The sequence below is a fragment of the Pecten maximus genome, chromosome 12 (genome assembly GCF_902652985.1).
Source record: "Pecten maximus chromosome 12, xPecMax1.1, whole genome shotgun sequence".
NCBI lineage: Eukaryota > Metazoa > Mollusca > Bivalvia > Pectinida > Pectinidae > Pecten > Pecten maximus.
This window is the reverse complement of record NC_047026.1, coordinates 3,225,599-3,245,314: the sequence shown is the minus strand read 5'-3', so window position 1 is coordinate 3,245,314 and position 19,716 is coordinate 3,225,599. Positions and strand designations below refer to the sequence as shown.

Genomic DNA, 19,716 nt, shown 5'->3' with positions numbered 1-19,716 from the left:
CGGACGACGGACGACGGTCGCCTATGACACCAGTCTGACGGACGACGGACGACGGTCGCCGCGCCACGATATACGCTCATTTGACCTTTGGACATGAAAGTTTACATCATTGTATAAAACCGAACTTCCTTACATTCACACAATGTTATTTCTACACAAACTGTTATCTGGATTGATTGTATTTGTATTCAATAATCAGCAGGATTAACCAGTGAGTCCTGGGCCTACATCCACTCTAGTTATACATCATGAATGCTAGAGTTTGTTGTTAATTTGTTAAGAAAAAGCTTCCAGGGCCCGAATACATCTCACGTCCACCCATATCAGAATACTGTTACTGTTACCAACTGTCATAGTTACTGATCAGTAAAGTTCAAACACGCGCACGTCATTACGATTTTGTGATGATTGGTTTGTAACCACGAATTTGTTCCCACACACAGATATCGCCCTCGGTTTGTCTACACCGTTTAATGACGTCAGCAGCTCTCTGACGTTTGTCCCGTCACCTGACATCTGTACCACGTTATCGGACTCCCACCCACACACGTACACATTGCCGTCACCGTCGACGTCTACACCAAACACGTACTTCAGCAAACCAACTTTTGATATGCTTGTAAGTTTACTGTCTGACAGTCTGTATACAGCTACATTACCATCCTCGGATGTCCGTTGACTTCCATATATGTGTCCTGTCCTTGGGTCGCACGCAAGATGATTGATGTGATTTGAATAGGAAGCAATTTTGGTCGATACCCCATCCTTACCGACTCTATACACATCGGTCGGAGTACTCACAGTAAACGCCTCATTTGAGTAAGTGATACCAAAGGGGTGTGCTCCGTTAGAAAGTTTTATTATGGAAGACAATGTTAGTTTTGCATGATTCACTCTGATGACGTGTATACCAGATTTGAAGATAGCGGCCGCTATAGTGTCATCATCTACACAACACATATCAATCGGGTGTCCTGTAACCTTCATCTCATCCAAACCTTTCCCTGAAGCTGTAAACAACTTTATTTTGTAATTGATGTTATCTCCCACAACGATATGATCATCAGGTAAGTAAACAATACCAGTTGCAGAACAATCGCGTCCATCTGATGGACACTTGAGGCTGAACTTGCCTACCTCCTTCACGTCACATTCGCACAAAGGCCTCATGGTACTTATTCCTTTTGGGAGCTGTTCTGGTTTTTTTCTCTATAATGACGTTTCCTAATGACAGTGGACTATCCTTATCCAACCTGACCAGACTGGGATCGACGACATGTTTTATTCTGACGGAAGCAAAAGACTTCCTTATTTCCGTGATCAGGTTCTGGTAGGACTCCATTTCCGCCTGGCCTCTCTGATACATCAATATTGTGTTTACGCTATCATTCCTCTGAACAGCTGTCTCGGAGCTTTCTACTGTGTTCTCAATGGATGACATCAGACGTTCACATTTCCGCATAGACAAGTCCAGATTTTCCTTTTCTTGCTTATAAGACGATACCAGTTTGTCTGTAATGTCCTTCTGCAAGGCGTCAAGACGTAGGTCGACCTGTTTTCGCAGATCTGTTAAACTGTCAAATCCAGAATTTTGATCTTCCAGGAGGATTTGAAGTTTCTCGCCAAATGTTCTGACGAGTAACTTGATAGCCTCCTTTGTCTTCTGTAGTGATTCTTTTCGATCCTCCAGTCGTGACTCCGTCTTCAGTTTGTCACAGTATTCCTGTGTCGTTGTCACTACGTCACATCGCCTGTGGTCTATGGTGATACATCTACTACAGCCAAGTATCTGATGATCCTCACAATAATAACACATCTTCTTTGTGTGTTTTTCACATCGGATCTGTCCTGTAACTTGTGGCGGAGTAATTCCGTCCTTCCCTGTTACATCTACTGTTTCACATTCTTCGTGAATCCAATCGTGTAAATCGACTTTACAAGTTTCACAGAAGAACACATTGCACAATTTACACCAGATCGCTGCTGGGATCTCAGTATTTCCTTTCTTACCGCAAGGTTTACAGTACATCGACTCAGGTGTGGTGGCCTTAATAATATCTTTCACTATTACATTGGCTGGGAATTGTTGAGCCCATTTCTCCTTGTCCTCAGACGGGTTGACAGGCTGTGTCATCTTCCTACACACAGGACAAGGGAAGGCAGTCGCCGATGCCATCTTTCCCGACAGGTCTTTGGTGATGAAGGTGGACAGACATTCCTGACAGAAGGAATGAAGACACGGGAGTGACTTTGGTTCGTGCAGCTGCTCCAGACAAATCGGACAATCTAACAGCCGGGCTTCCCTCGGAGTTCTCGGACTGTCGGGGACATCGTGAAAAGTTCGGCCTTCAGCCATTACGTTAAATATGCGGTGTTATCTGTAAATGTACCAGGATGAAAAAAAGGTCAATGCTAGTGTCTTTGTCATCATTACTTTAATGAGTTTAATATATCAAAAATCATTAACTGAAGACTATAAACATCACAGTGAAAACAAATTATACTGGTCAGAGTATCGTTTCACAAAGCTTCGTAACTTACGAACGTTCGTAAATATTTACGAAAAAGTTACGCCAAACTTACGAATTTCGTAAGTGCGTTTCACAAGGGTGTTCGTAACTTTTTTCGTATCTTACGTCAAAATCATACGTTCTCCCGGTAAAAATATATCACTCTCTAACTTGGAGGTAAAAAAGGAGGACACTTCTTGGGTGAAAATTGTACGCCGGTCCTATTCCCGGGTCACGTACACAGACTATGAACTTTATTTTGTTCTATCAAAACAACCGTATTATTGATGGAAGATCATTTTTTCTATAAAATTCCAATTCTTATTGTTTATCATGCGTTAAAACAAACAGTAACAACGCAATTTTCACAGATTTTGCTCAGTGCCCAAAGACGTACATAATGTTCTTAAAATAGACCATATTTGTCACAGTCTGCGAATATGCGTACAACTATGCGTTTCATGACAATGTGTATTTTACCGGCACCATCCTCGACTTTCAAAACCCGGTTTCAACCTCGAAACAATCGCTCACAAGGCATAGTCGTTCTCTTATGCTAATTTATAGATGAGTACCACGTCATTTTCTGTTCAAAAGGGCATGTCTGCGCACGATTTTAAATTGTTTTCGTAAGTTACGACAGGGTTGATATGGCGTAAAGTTACGCAAGGTTTTTGCGTAACTTACGAACGTTCGTAAGTTACGAAGTTTTTGTGAAACGCTTAGTAATTCGTAAATGTGACTTACGCAAGGTTCGTAAGTTACGAAGCTTTGTGAAACGATACCCAGGAACACATTCGGATTATAGTGATCAGGAACACATTCGGATTATAGTGATCAGGTACACATCCGGATTATAGTGATCAGGTACACATACGGATTATAGTGATCAGGTACACATACGGATTATAGTGATCAGGTACACATACGGATTATAGTGATCAGGTACACATCCGGATTATAGTGATCAGGTACACATCCGGATTATAGTGATCAGGTACACATCCAGATTATAGTGATCAGGAACACATACGGATTATAGTGATCAGGTACACATCCGGATTATAGTGATCAGGTACACATACAGATTATAGTGATCAGGAACACATTCGGATTAAAGTGATCAGGTACACATCCGGATTATAGTGATCAGGTACACATCCGGATTATAGTGATCAGGTACACATACGGATGATAGTGATCAGGTACACATCCGGATTATAGTGATCAGGCACACATCCGGATTATAGTGATCAGGTACACGTACGGATTATAGTGATCAGGTACACATACGGATTATAGTGATCAGGTACACATACGGATTATAGTAATCAGGCATACTTTCGGATTATAGTGATCAGGTACACATACGGATTATAGTGATCAGGTACACATACGGATTATAGTGATCAGGTATACATACGGATTATAGTGATCAGGTACAGATACGGATTATAGTGATCAGGTACACATACGGATTATAGTGATCAGGTACACATACGGTTTATACTGATCAGGTGCACATACGGTTGATAGTAATCAGGTACATATACGGTTTACAATGGTCAGGTATACAAACAGATTATAGTGGTCAGGTACACATATGGATTATACTGATCAGGTACAAATGCAGATTATAGTGATCAGGTCGCCTAATGAATATAGTGATCAGGTACACATACGAATTAAAGTGATCAGGTACACATACGAATTAAAATGATCAGGTACACATACGGATTAAAAAATATATACGGATTATAGTAATCAGGTATACATACGGATTATAGTGATCAGGTATACATACGAATTAAAGTGATCAGGTACACATACGGATTAAAAAATACACATACGGATTATAGTAATCAGGTATACAGACGTATTATAGTGATCATGTACACATACGGATTATTGTGATCAGGTATACATACGGATTATAGTAATTAGGTACACATACGGATTAAAAAATACACATACGGATTATAGTAATCAGGTACACATACGGATTATAGTAATTAGGTACACATACGGATTAAAAAATACACATACGGATTATAGTAATCAGGTATACATACGGATTATAGTGATCATGTACACATACATATTATAGTGATCAGGTACAGATACGGATTATAGTTATTAGGTACACATACGGATTAAAAAATACACATACGGATTATAGTAATCAGGTATACATACGGATTATAGTGATCATGTACACATACGGATTATTGTGATCAGGTATACATACGGATTAAAAAGTACACATACGGATTTTATTGATAAGGTTTGCATACGGATTATAGTGATAAGGTAGACATATGGATTATAGTGATCAGGTACACATACAGATTATAGTGACCATGTAGACATTCAGATTAAAATGACCAGTTAAATGGAAGAATTGTAGTTTAAATTTAAATTTTAACACGTCCACATTGTGTTTTCTGATAAAAAAAACATTTGCATAAAGACATTGAATTTAATTAAACAGATGCACAATGGATTATAGTGATCAGATAAGTATGTCCATTATTGGGAATACGTTGTATTTTTCTAAAGAAGGGAGCATATTATAGTAAAATAGTAATATCGAAAACATTACATAGAATCTAGCAGATAACTTACTAGTAACAAACAAAAACTAATGGTAAAAGTCGAATTGAATCATAATAGGAGGGACATGTGTGTAGCTGCGACGACGTATTTGTCGGAAGCTTAAGATTATTGACAGTTGGCCGATCAGCAGTGTAGACAGGGTATAACTCGCGATACGGTTGGGGCGGGGCGGGGTTAGTACACACGAGAAATTGACACGATCAGTTATGAATGAACTGGGGGTAGAATCCTGCGGCATGTATTATTTCATTTTAGGTCAAAGAAACGTGTCAAGTATGTGGTCGTGCTGTACAGATCTGATAGTCAGGCTTACATTTGGTACTTTCGGTTTCCGTTACCTCAATACACAAACTAGTTCGGGAAAGATATAGTAGCCCTAAAATGAGTATAATTACACATCCACCTACGACGTCGTTTATAGAAGGATATTGATAGATTGACCAGGAATACAAATTGTGTTTGACCGAAGTTCGGAGTTTTAAACACAAGACACTTACCGTACAGCTCCATATACCACTGGCCCCAGTTTGTCGTTATCTGCACGTGATCACGTGGTGGTATAGGTCGACCGAGTTACAATTAAATATAGAACCCGAGAACAAAAACTATCCGGATTTAAAGCCTGATGGATATTTATGAATGTAAACAGTCAAATTCAAAATCTCTGTGTACTTTTTAAATCTCGAAAAGTGAAAAGTCGGTTAGGAGCCAACACTGCGTTGGAAAAATAAACAAAAAGCAAAATCTACCGATAAAATTCGTTCGACACAGGACAAAAAATCACTGTACACTTAACTATGTAATCACTGCAGTTTTTCGACCACGTTTTTCTAGAAACCCCGAACAAACATCAGTTGCTTATGTGTATATTGTCCAGACGTATATAGGCCGTCGTAGTGACCAGATAGTCGGGAATACTATACCTATATTTGATAGAATTACGAACTTACCACTTCATTTCACAAGTTGTTTTGATCTGAAGTAAAAATAAACAGGAACAAACTCAACAAAATCAGACATAATCAAATCTGATAGTGATTGGTCGATGAAGGTAATTAAGGATATTTGATATTATGATTAACAAGAAATATCTTTAAAAAGATAAACGGCATAGTTTTAATGCTGGTGGTTATAATGTAAAACTACTGGTAAAATAAATTAATGAACTACATTTTAATTAATAAATGCGCATGTTTCAGCACGGATAACAAAATTATATCAGTTTGAATCATTTTTGGTGATAATAGGCTGCAAATGTGTCATTTGAATAGATGCATCCAGTTATTCAGCTTGCATTCAATTTAAAAGAGACATCACGGTAAAAACGTTGCAATTGTCACTGAATGTACGCGTTTTGTTCCTTTCCAGTTATGTTTCTGTGCTGTCCCAATGTTCACAGTCAATCCCTATATCCAGCTTGACCACTCGATTTAGTTTGGAATCCCCCTCTTAATTTAGCGCGGAAATTATTTTTAAATCATTACGTGACTGTTTTGAAATCGTGGCAACACAAACACACGATAGTTTACAAGGCGATATCTTTATTCCATCTGGTTAGCGATAACGATATTATACAGTGGTTTAAATGTTAAATAACATGTTCTGTATATATTACTGCACACATATGTATGTGTAAACACTGTTCATATAGTATAGTGACAGTAGCGATGTACTGGTACAGACTGTGTAAATATTACCGAGCTTGTGGAACTATTACCGAGTTTGTGTTAATATTACCGAGTTTGTGTAAATATTACCGAGATTGTCATGACCTACTATCAAACAATCAAGCAGAATACGAGCGGCGTCCGTATAACTGCTATTTTCATGTCTGAACTGTTACAATCTATTGTACTGCTTCCCAAGTTTAATTCTAGGATTGTGATTGACCTATTGTCCTATTATTCTCTTCATTGCGTAAGCTGTTATCGTTTCCAACCACAGTCGATTCACATTGGAAGCCATTTTTTGTGTCCATGTGGTTTAGTTTGTTGTGCGCATGCGTTTATCGTATATGTCACAAAAATTGCATATTCAGAGTGATAACCTTTTAATAATTGATAATTGATGTTTTTCTGTGCATCAATCATCAAATTCGAATGGTTATTGTTCAGAAGGTTATTTTTGTTAAAAGACATACCCAATAATATGATAGAAAATACAGAATAGATATTGGTTTACCGTGAGATCCCTTTAACTTTGTTTCGTTTTTAACTGTAACTGCATTTTGCATTGACCGCTACATCGACCAATCACGTACTTCATCTTGACCAGAAACGCCACCTGTCGCGTCATATCCGGGGCCAAAACAAAATTAGACGGCTATGCCGATAAAGTATGGACATTGAAATGATATTGATAGTTTATAGTAGGCCTCAGGCGCGGATCCAGGATTTTCGACAGGGGAAAGGGGTCCGGTTATATAGTGATAATGCGAGTGCGAATATTTTTTTTCTTTTTCCTTTTGTATTTTTTTTTTTTTTTCAAAATTGAGCATGGTAAACATAAAAGACATATACACATCTTTCACACACTCACACATTTTCAAATAATAGAAGGTACATTTTAATAGTACATATAAGCATCCTCATAGATTTTCGTTACCATTATAAGGCTTTTCAATATAGGAGAGATAAAATGAAAAACAAGAGGAGAGTAAGCATGTGTAGGTAAAATAAGTGAATACTAAGTAAATACAAATAGTAAGTACATACATATATAAATAAGTAGATAAATTTCATATGTAGGTTCCCCTTGGCGCCTAGTTATGCATATTGCATTTTGGGACCAATCGAATAACAACATGGCTGACAGGCAGCCATCTTTGATTTTGACAATTGAAGTTTGTTGTGGACATTTCTCAGAAAAAATGAAGGGATCTTTCTCAATTTTCATATGTAGGTTATCCTTTGCCTGTCGTTTTGTATTTTTGGACCAATCTGAAAACATTGTCGACAGATTAGTAAGAGGAAGGGAAAAGAAGAGAAAAGATCAATCTGACATGGAACCTATAAAGATCATTCAATGGTGGGCGCCAAGATCCCTCTGGGATCTCTTGTATATATATTTTTTTATAATAATTAATCATTCATTATCAACATAGCTACATTGGTGTGAAACTATTCCAAAAAGAAATGATTCTTTATTATAAGCAAAAGGTACTAAAGTATATCTAACAAGTTTTCTTATCTCTGTAGGAACACTAGCTTGTTTTTGGCAAGGGGTGTGGGGACCCCCCAGCGGATCCAGGGCAGGGGGGTCCTGACCCCCTGGATATTATCAATATCATGCCAATGTCCGAAGTTTCCTTTGTAGAAAAATGCCAAAAAAAGTTCTTTGTTATAGATAATAACCACTTTGAATTATCGGATGAGAAAACATAGATCGCTCCTAAATCATATACCAACGTTAACATCAATAAATCTTACTTTGATTGAACGTCTCTCTTTTCTTTTCTGTCACAGAGCTAAGAGCTGCATTTTCTCAAAATCGCGGCGGGGAGAGGTTATGAAAAGGTAATGGGCTACGGGAGACAACCCCTACATGCATGTATCTCGTCAACACATTTTCACATGAAAAATTGGCAAGAGCACCCTTCAAAATAGTCTGAACTGAAACTGTCCAAATTTTACCATGTAAATGTTTTAAATGTTTTTAATATATCAAGGGTCTATGAATAATCAGCGATCGCAAAAAAAAAACTTGAAATGAAATGTATCAAGTCTGTTTTTTTCTTTGGTTGCATAGCTTAGTCCGTAATCTTTTAAAAACGCTCCGTGCACCTGTTATTGATTGAAGACAATTGGACAGCAATTTAAAAGGAAACAATGGAAAACGTTACACCATGTAAACCAATCGGGAACCTTTTTATTCTACGGAAAGTGCCGACGGTTCCCGATTGCATGTAAATAACACGTCCATACATAGGTTAATCTATACCAGCTCTGGTAGAGCTGAGGCTATTGTGGTAATCAGACAACAAAAAATATCGGCTCGTGACAGTTGTTTATAATTTTCATTTAACTCTCGTTAGTAAATTATCAAATTTTGAAATAACACGGGCTTTACGGAAGACTTACATTTCTGCTGTGTCTGTCTTGTCTAGTCGTAAAAATGTCGTAGTATAGGGTGTTTAAGAAAACATATCACACTTTAAATAATTATGACTTTTGTTTGAAAAATCATAATTGTATCAAACAATTATAGAAAGCATATAAAATCACAATTTATTTGAATATTAACACAGGAATTGATGACATCATAGTTAGTGTCACAGGTATTCAATAGTTCGCACGTGACCGTGAAATAGTTTAAACTATAGCTAATGTTTATAGTTAAGGAAAATCAAACACATTATGTAATGCATATTTTTATATGACATGCTATATGCATATATTATTTATAACCATCCACGTGTGTGCATGTCTCCCTTTGTGCAACTTCCCTTTGTTGTTTTTACATCCTTTTCCATACCTACTTCCATAGGAACTTCCCTCTTTTGTTTTACATAAGATTCCCGATCTACTACAGCAACTTTCCTCTGTTGTTTTCACATTTTTCTCTCTCATTGTAAAATTATGATAGTGTAGCGATAATAGAAACCGAGGATTGTCTGATAATATCATTTAATAGTTTATTGCTCTTTAGCCTTTCAATATCTAGTAGATTTACGATATCAATTGAATCGAGGCGATATGTTTACCGTCCTATCAACCACGCCGTTCTAAAGAGTTATCTTATTAAACACAGGCCATCTAATTCCTTTCGATTTAATCATATCCCGATATTCCATGTCATTCTATAAATGCTAATCAGGATAATTATTACCATGTATAACCTACTCTACAGTACTCTGCTTATAACTCCATAGAAACGCTACCAAACTATCGGGGTGACACAACCAGTTATGTTCTATAATCGTAATAAATAAAAAGAAATTATATGCATAACTATGGGAGCGTAGTAGAATCACATATGAATATCTTCAGCATGATTTTGGTGTAAGTCTACCTATAACTCTCTATGATAGTGTATATCTGTATACAGAAATAAATGTTTTTGTATATGTACTTGTGTAAGCGTGTTTGAGGTGAGTGAGACGTTTCCTTAGTGGGTTACTTCCCCTTATCCTTGTGTTGAGGCTTTTTTTCATCCAATTAACAAATGACAACGTTGTTAATGAGATTTGATGAAATGAAAATTGCTGACATCTGTGGGTTAAATTTTTATCTGCTACGGTAATTTGCCGATTGCGTATATTTGCAAACGTTGTAATTGTTTTTAGAGAAATGGACAGACGGAAAAAAGAAACGGACGAACTGAAGGACGGGAACGTAATACATAATAGACCTATCAAGACGGTCGTATAAACACGTTTTGATATAAAAAGATCGTGTATTACTAGATTTACAATCAAAACACAATCATATATTTGAAATAATAACACAGATTGCATATTCACGTTAAATCAATTGAAAACTTGCCAATCACGTAGCCGGCACTGCTGAAGTTGAATTTGATAAGTGTCGAATTGAGCAGAACCATCCTCCGTTAACCCTAATGTGGCCTCCTTGACCAGGACCAATCAAGCGACAGTCACAACGGTGTGGCTTTCATAACCCGGGTGTATCAGGTGACTTATAACTGCAATGACAGAGCTTCCAGATCCGAACCTATCAATATACATGCAACCATAACGTGGAGGCTTCAAAGACCGAAATGTATAATGGTTTGGAAACAGCATATATCACCGAGGGACAATATTGGAAATCCATCCTGACGTCGCTGACATGTTTATATATGTTTGCATGATTTGGCGTTGAAAGGAATCATTCATCGCTGAATAACATCAGAACAATGTGCTGGTAACATTTACTGATCTGTAAAGTTGGGAAACTCGGATTTCATAACTGTTCTCTGGGGATTCATTTGTGATAACGAATTTGTTCCCACACACAGATATCGCCTCGGTCTGTCTACACCGTCTGATGACGTCAGCAGTTCTTTTTGTCCCGTCACCTGACATCTGTACCACGTTATCGGACCCCCTCCGACATACGTGCTAGTTGCCGTCACCGTCGACGTCTACACCAAACACGTCCTTCAACACACCAGCTTTTGCCATGCCTTTGGTTACACTATCCGACAGTCTGTTTACAGCCAAGTCGCCATTCTTGGATGTTAACTGACTGGCATATGTGTCTTGCCATTGTATCGTAAGTAAAATTACAGCAATTATCATGATATATGTATACATATTCTGAATCTCCATCCTTATCGACTTTATACATGCCTCTCGGGGTACTCACAGTAAACGCCACATGGGAATAAGTGAGCCCGAATGGGTTTTGAGTCTTGATGTTTGATGACGTGTATACCAGAGTTGTAGATAGCGGCCGCTACAGTGTCATCATCTACACAACACATATCATACAGGTTTCTTGGATATATGACACTTAAATAAACAAAATTGGTTGATTGATTGAGTTTAAAAAGTAAATTTTAAAATATTGAAATGGTGCCTATGGGTCTTAACGATCACCCGAAATTTGAAATATTTCTGTCAATTCGACATTTCTGACCTTGCCAATTAGTCCATGTGAGTCAGTTCCCCTCCCTAAGGACTTGAGACCTACGGGCCATGAATTTATAATTTTTGTAAAGCGCCTTAAATCCCTTCAATCTGGGTTTTGAGAAGAGTTTTGAATCTTCAGTCCATTTGACCCCTTTTGGCCCCTCACTCCTCTAGGGGTTGGGGACCATATAATTCAAAATTTGGTTGACCTTGGGTTATGGAAGGTTTCTGAACAATTTGACTCAGGTGACCTAAAAAGAACACAAGAAGCCTATAGGCCTAAACGCTCATCTTATCATGTAATAGAATTTTGCAATATGTAATACTGACCAGCCTTTCTCATCGCAGATGTCCATTTCTGTTGCCCTAATATAATTATTGAAAAAAGAAGGTCAAAGTCACCTAATTTTGCAATATTTGTTATCGGTATGCCTTTCTTATTCTAGATGTCTATTTCTGTTGCCCTAACAAAATTATTGAAAAAGTAAGTCACAGTGACCTAATTTTGCAATAATTGCTGTCGGCATGCCTTTCTCATCGTAGACGTCCATTTCTGTTGCCCTGATAAAATTATTGACAAAGTAGGTCAAAGTGGCCTTATTTTGCAATATTTGTTATTGCCTTTCTCATTCTAGATGTCCATTTCTGTTGCCCTAACATAATTATTGAAACGATAGGTCACAGTGACCTAATTTTGCAATATTTGCTATCGGCATTCCTTTCTCATCCAAGATGTCCATTTCTGTTGCCCTAACATAATTTCTTAAAAAGTAGGTCACAGTGACCTAAGTTTGCCAATTTTGTTATATACATGCCTTTCTCATCTAGATGTCTAAAAGTAGGTCACAGTGACTTTTTTACAATATTTCTGTTGCCCTCATATAATTATTGAAAAAGTAGGTTACAGGGACCTAATTTTGCAGCATTTGCTATCGGCATGTAATTATAATTCTAGCTGTCAATTGATGTTGTCCTATCATCATTTCTATTTTCCATTTGCAAGTCTTAACATAGAGCAATGCGAAGTCATCGAAGGTCTCAGTTATAATTAGTCATAAACAGTATCAATGTGACATGCTTTCCACTTGCACATTATCACTACATAATATGTATGTATATGACTAATGAACTAGAAACTTATAGACTCTCTCCAAATTTGATTTGAATTATCAGAAGTTTTCTGATATTTACCATATTTACACAAGGTACACTTAATATCCAAAACACATTGTCAATAGCTAGTTATCGGTGATTTAAAGCTATACACTGGGTAACTGGGCAGATTTCATTACTAAGTACTATTTAATAGCTTGGGAGATAGGGCTCCATTCCAAGACCTCTGCTGCCCTTTATCTAATTAATTTTATTGTTTTCCTGTGTTACCCTAAACCAGCAATACCGTGGTTTCATGCAGAGATTAAGCTAACAAAACTAACTGGTATCAGATAATAGACAATCCAAAAGCCTAGTTATCTAACACAAAGAAATGTTCTACAGAACTGAGTATTATATCATTCAAGTAAAGATACCTATTACTGCCAGCATTGAAGCAACACCCCGTATAATGGATGGGTATATATACATTGTCTAGTTATCCATTATCTAGAAGCATACATAGTTTTCTTTACAAAAACCTGATTCTGGTCCTTTTTTAAATAAAAATTCCAGGTGTGTGTGGGTGCTGCTAGCAGCCCAGCTAGTCAGCTGACAGTTCCCCAATTTGGGACCCCTAGCAACAAAGTTCACACTGAAGATATATACAGTGTATACAGACATATACAAACCATACAATTAAATTAATTAAAAATCAACCCTCATTATACGTACCCCAAATTAAACTCGTCTCTTTATCATCACTTTCTGGACCTTGTTATTGAAAATCAAATCTAAACGATGTACCAGTCATTAGCTATCTTGATCACAAACAAAAAAAATAAGTACTTTTCCATAGCTCATCAGGTCATAATTGCTGTGGTGGCCATCTTGTAAATACCATGAGTTTTTGAAACAACACATCTTGTTCAGAAATGTCACCAGAACATTCCTAGAAAGTCTTAATAAATACAGATATCTAGTCAGGACCTTTTAACTAATCGTTCAATGCGAATTTCAACACTCTTGGTTAAAAAAGGTTAACGCACGACCCACTACAGAAGCCGTATGATACCCCATAGCAAAAGTTCACATGAGCCTTCGACTCAGGTGAGCTAAAATGATAATGAGTCCAAAAACCGGATGCTGATTCGTATCAGCAGAAAATTGAAACTGTATAGGGCCGAAATTGAAGGTAAATTTTAATTAAGCTCTTTGTAAAGCTTTTCACGTGCCTCTCAGTTTCAGTACAGAGCTGTTGTACTGTCTTTTTCTCTCTTTAAGCCCTGTGTAATATGTGCATATGCATTTTATAGAAAACCTGAATTATTTCTTTAATTCGTTAAGTGGATTTTAGCAAAAATGTTGATTGGAATTCGGAGAAAGAGCATAATGAAGCGTATAACCTGGTCGTAGAACTTCTGTATCTTCTTTATCAACATAAATATTTTGTCATCAACTTCATTATATATGAATTCATTATCTTTATGAATTTATAAATGCCAAATAATAATAATTATAAAATCGTCGGCGTTTCTACTAATATGTTAGAGGTATGTCCCTAATGAGATGACAAAGGAACTGTTCCTCTCCATCCCTATTTCTATAATATTACGTGGCGACTAAAACATGTTTCCCTTCCCAACGTCTCCGTAACATTTCTGGATAAACATATGAATTTTGGGAGAACACTCCGTAAGGTAAAAAAAAAAAAAACCTTTCATTGTTTGTAAATGCCATAGCGATGTGAGAGTTAACATCATATTGCTTAATTAAAAGAGGGTGTCATAGGGGACTCTACTTGACAATATAGATAAACGTTAGGTTGCATTGATCATTTGATATGAGAATTTGTGTTTTTTTTTTTAATTGCAAAGGATTCACAAATCTTTACAAACTAAACTGCATCACATAAGTGTTTTAATATATTTTATACTAATTCTGAGTCTGACTTTATACTTATCTCAAATACTTTTTTTTACAAATAAGTGATTTTGTAGCTAAAAGTGCACTACTATATACTATGATCTCAATCTTGAAAAGACCATTCGCTAACTGATACATAACTGATACATGCCAGTGAGAATGATACTAGTATAAAGATGATTTACAATATTTATTTAAACTAGTTGATATGATTGCCTTCCTATAGGCCTTACCAGTCTGAATAGAGTAGTAATTAAATACTGGTCATCTATAACTAACGCCTTTCAATTTAATCCCTTCTCGATATTTCACGTGATTATATAAAACTACCATCCATGCATAGCATACTATACATTACACCAGCTTACGACTGGAGAGAATCGCACGCTACCAGATCCAAACTATCGTGTATGACACAACACGTAATCATGTCTAATTTCCTACATATCTTACAGCTTAAATGTTTTACTCGTACCAAACAAGAGGCCCAGTAGGCTACTATTCAATTTCAGGGTTGATTTTTGTCATTTATGTGTGACTTCTAAGTTCAATTCCTCTCCAGTTCAATATGACAGAAGTCTAAGTATTCATTTCGGTAAACTTTGTAGCCCTTCCAAACAGCATATCTCTGTCCAATATGAACATAGCTCTCTGGCTTATTTAGATAAATATGTTTAACAAATTTGACACATGTGAACTCGGTACTCCTTTATCCCAGAATGCTACTGCTCCAATATCATGATCCTGTGTCACATGGTTATTGAAAAAGATTTCAGCACATTTGACCCCTTTAGATAAGTAGATCAAAGGTCATTTTGAACAAATTAAATAAGTTTTCGTCGAAACATGTTACAGGCCGAATAGCATGTCTCTGAGCCTTTTGGTTATCGAAGAAAATGGAAATATTGACGCCTGACTGACGGACGACGGACGCCGCGCCACGATTTAAGCGCATTTCCCTTTGTACATGTGAGCTTACATCATTGTATAAAACTGAACTTCCTTACATTCACACAATATCATTTCTTCACAAACTGTTATCTGGATTGATTGGCTTTGTGTTCAATAACCAGCAGTATTAACCAGTAAGCCCAGGGCCTACATCCACTATGGTTATAGACCAGGAATCCTATAGTTTGGTGTAAATTTATTAATTTTGTGTTTTCAGACTATACATCCATGACGCAAAAGCTTCCAGTGCCCGAATAAATCTCACGTCGAGCCATATCAGAATACTGTTACTGATACCAACTGTTATAGTTACTGATCAGTAAAGTTCAAACACGCGCACTTCATTACTGTTCTTTGATTCATTTGTAACCACGAATGTGTTCCCACACACAGATATCGCCCTTGGTGTGTCTACACCGTCTGATGACGTCAGCAGCTCTCTGACGTTTGTTCCGTCACCTGGCATCTGTACCACGTTATTTGACGCCCTCCCACACACGTACACATTGCCGTCCCTGTCGACGTCTACCCCACACGCGTCCTTCAGCATATCGACTTTTGATATGCTTGTAAGTTTACCGTCTGACAGTCTGTATACAGCTACATCGCCGGCCTTGGATGTCCATTGACTTACATAGATGTGTCCTGTCCTTGGGTCGCACGCAAGATGATAGCAGCCATTTGGATAGGAAGCAATTTTGTTCGAAACCCCATCCTTACTGACTCTATACACATCGGTCGGAGTACTCACAGTAAACGCCTCATTTGAGTAAGTGATACCACGTGGGCGTGCTCCGTTAGAAAGTTTTATTTTTGAAGACAAAGTTAGATTTGCATGGTTCACTTTGATTATGTGAATTTCAGAATTGACGATAGCGGCCGCTACAGTGTCATCATCTATACAACATAGATCAATCAGTTTTCCCGGAACCTTCATCTCATCCAAACATTTCCCTGAAGCTGTAAACAACTTTATTTTGTTGTTGTTGTAATCTCCTACAACGATATGATCATCAGGTAAGTAAACAATACCAGTTGCACGACAATCGCCTCCATCTGATGGACACTTGATGCTGAACTTGCCTACCTCCTTCACGTCACATTCGCACAAAGGCCACATGGTACTTATTCCTTTTGGGAGCTGTTCTGGTTTTTTCTCTATAATGACGTTTCCTAACGACAGTGGGCTATCCTTATCCAACCTGACCAGACTGGGATCGACGACATGTTTTATTCTGACAGAAGCAAAAGACTTCCTTATTTCCGTTATCAGGTTCTGGTAGGACTCCATCTCCGCCTGGCCTCTCTGGTACATCAAGATTGTGTTTACGCTATCATTCCTCTGAACAGCTGTCTCGGAGCTTTCTACTGTGTTCTCAATGGATGACATCAGACGTTCACATTTCTGAATAGACAAGTCAAGATTTTCCTTTTCTTGCTTGTAAGACGATACAAGTTTGTCTGTGAGGTCCTTCTGCATGGCGTCAAGACGTAGGTCGACCTGTTTTCGAAGATCTGTTAAACTGTCAAATCCAGAATTTTGATCTTCTAGGAGGATTTGAAGTTTCTCGCCAAATGTTTTGACGAGTAACTTGATACCCTCCATTGTCTTTTGTAGTAATTCCTTTCGATCCTCCAGTCGTGACTCCATCTTTAGTTTGTCACAGTATTCCTGTGTCGTTGTCACTACGTCACATCGTCTGTGATCTATGGTGATACATCTACTACAGCCAAGTATCTGATGATCCTCACAATAGTAATCGACCTTCCTTAGCGTGTTTTTCACATCGGATCTGTTCTGTTCCTTGTCGCGGAATAATTCCTGTCTTCCCTGTTACATCTACTGATTCACAATCTTCGTGAATCCAATCGTGAAAATCGACTTTACATTTTGTCACAGAAGAACGCCTTGCATAGTTTCACACCATATCGCTGCCGGGATCCCAGGTTTTCCCTTTCTTCCCGCAAGGTTTACAGTAACATCAGGCTCAAGGTGCCGTGGACTTTACCAGATCTTTCACTATTACATTGGCTGGGAATTGTTGAGCCCATTTCTCCTTGTCCTCAGACGGGTTGACAGGCTGTGTCATCTTCCTACATACAGGACAAGAGAAGGCAGTCGCCGACGCCATTTTTCCTGACAGGTCTTTGGTGATGAAGGTGGACAGACACTCCTCACAGAAGGAATGAAGACACGGGAGGGACTTTGGTTCGTGCAGCTGCTCCAGACAAATCGGACAATCTAACATCCGTGCTTCCCTCGGAGGTCCGAGACTGTCGGGGACAGAATGAGAGGTTTCGCCTTCAGCCATTACGTTAAAAAGTCGATGGTATCTGTCAATATACGAGGAGAGAAATAACAATGAATAAAATCAAACTAAATGTAACTATCTTAAGTATCATAGATGTTGCGTTATCGTTACAATTATATACTGTGCGGGCTATCCCAGTGCAGCCAGTGTTAGTACCAGATGTCACCTAGCTTTGTGACATTAGTGGATGTTAGAGAACTTGATAGTTATTGAATTCTGGATTAAGAACAACGCAACTTTAATTTATGTCTATTTTGAAAAAAAAAACAAACAATACAAAGCCTCTGAACTAGGCACTTGTACCTTTACAGATCTAACACAAATAGAAGACTGGAGTTTTGTTTTATTGTATTGCTATCTGTAATCTCGATGGAAACAGCAACAATGTCTATATATATGCCGCTATTGCTTTAATGAAATACAGATATGAATTATCATCTGGTCAATATTAAAGATTACGATGATCAGGTACACACAAAAGATTATAGTGATAAGGAATACATACAAATAATAGTGACCAGGTACACATACGGATTATAGTGATCAGGTTCACATACGGATTATAGTGGTCAGATATACATAGGGATTATAGTGATCAGGTATACATACGGATTATAGTGATCAGGTATACATACGGATTATAGTAATCAGGTATACATACGGATTATAGTGACCAGGTACAAATACGGATTATAATGATCAGGTTCACATACGGATTATAGTGGTCAGATATACATATGGATTAGAGTGATTAGGTCACATACGGATTATAGTGATCAGGTACACATGAGGATTATAGTGATTAGGTATACGTACGGATTATAGAATAATTGTAGTTTAATTTTTGATTTTTAACATGTCCACATGTTGATTTCTGATAAAAAAATAATTTGCATAAAAGACATTGAAATACTTTGAACAGATGCACAATGAATTATAGTGATCAGATAAGTATGTAGATTATTGTTAATACGTTGTATTCGTATAAAGAAGGGAGCATATTATAGTGAAATAGTAATATCGAAAACATTACATTACAGATAATTTACTAGTAACAAATAAAAATAATTGGAATGTCGGATTGAATCCTGATTTACTAGTATCCAAGGTAAGGAGGAAGGCGAGTAATATAGGAATTGCTAAATGTGATACTCATTTCCCTACATTCGCTGATAAATGGAAATTACACTAATTAATTAATAGGGACACATAGGTGTGTACCTGCGATAATGTAGTTGTGTACAACGGTCGGACGAGTATTGACACATGGTCGATCAGCAGTGTAGACAGGGTATAACTATTCGTTTTTGTAGGCGTGGGACTCGCGATACGGTTTGGGGCGGGGCGGGGTTAGTACACAGGAGAAATTGACACGATCAGTTATGAATGAACTGGTGGTAGGATCCCGCGGCATGTAATATTTCATTCTCGGTCATAGAAACGTGTCAAGTATAAGGTCGTGCTGTACAGATCTGATAGTCAGACGTACATTTGGTACTTTCGGTTTCCGTTACCATGGCGGAGGGTAAATCTGTGACGTCACGGGAAATCGATCTATACACAAACTAGTTTGGGAAAGATATAGTAGCCCTAAAATTACTATATGTACACATCCACCTACGACGTCGTCTATAGAAGGATATTGATAGATTGACCAGGAATAAAAAGTAGTGTTTGACCGAAGTTCGGAGTGTTAAACAAACGACACTTACCGTACAGCTCCATATACCACTGA

At 37.6% G+C, this 19,716-nt stretch overlaps 1 protein-coding gene across 1 annotated transcript; it reads right to left on the bottom strand.

Moving 5' to 3' along the window:
* Positions 1 to 35: 35 nt before the first annotated feature.
* Positions 36 to 17,546, bottom strand: LOC117340017. The gene is made up of 2 exons (XM_033901767.1): positions 16,601 to 17,546; positions 36 to 981 (listed from the first exon to the last, which is right to left on the bottom strand). Exons 1-2 carry the CDS (start codon positions 17,318 to 17,320, stop codon positions 364 to 366), a joined length of 1,338 nt encoding a protein of 445 aa, XP_033757658.1. The 5' UTR covers positions 17,321 to 17,546; the 3' UTR covers positions 36 to 363.
* Between the last annotated feature and the right edge of the window lie 2,170 nt (positions 17,547 to 19,716).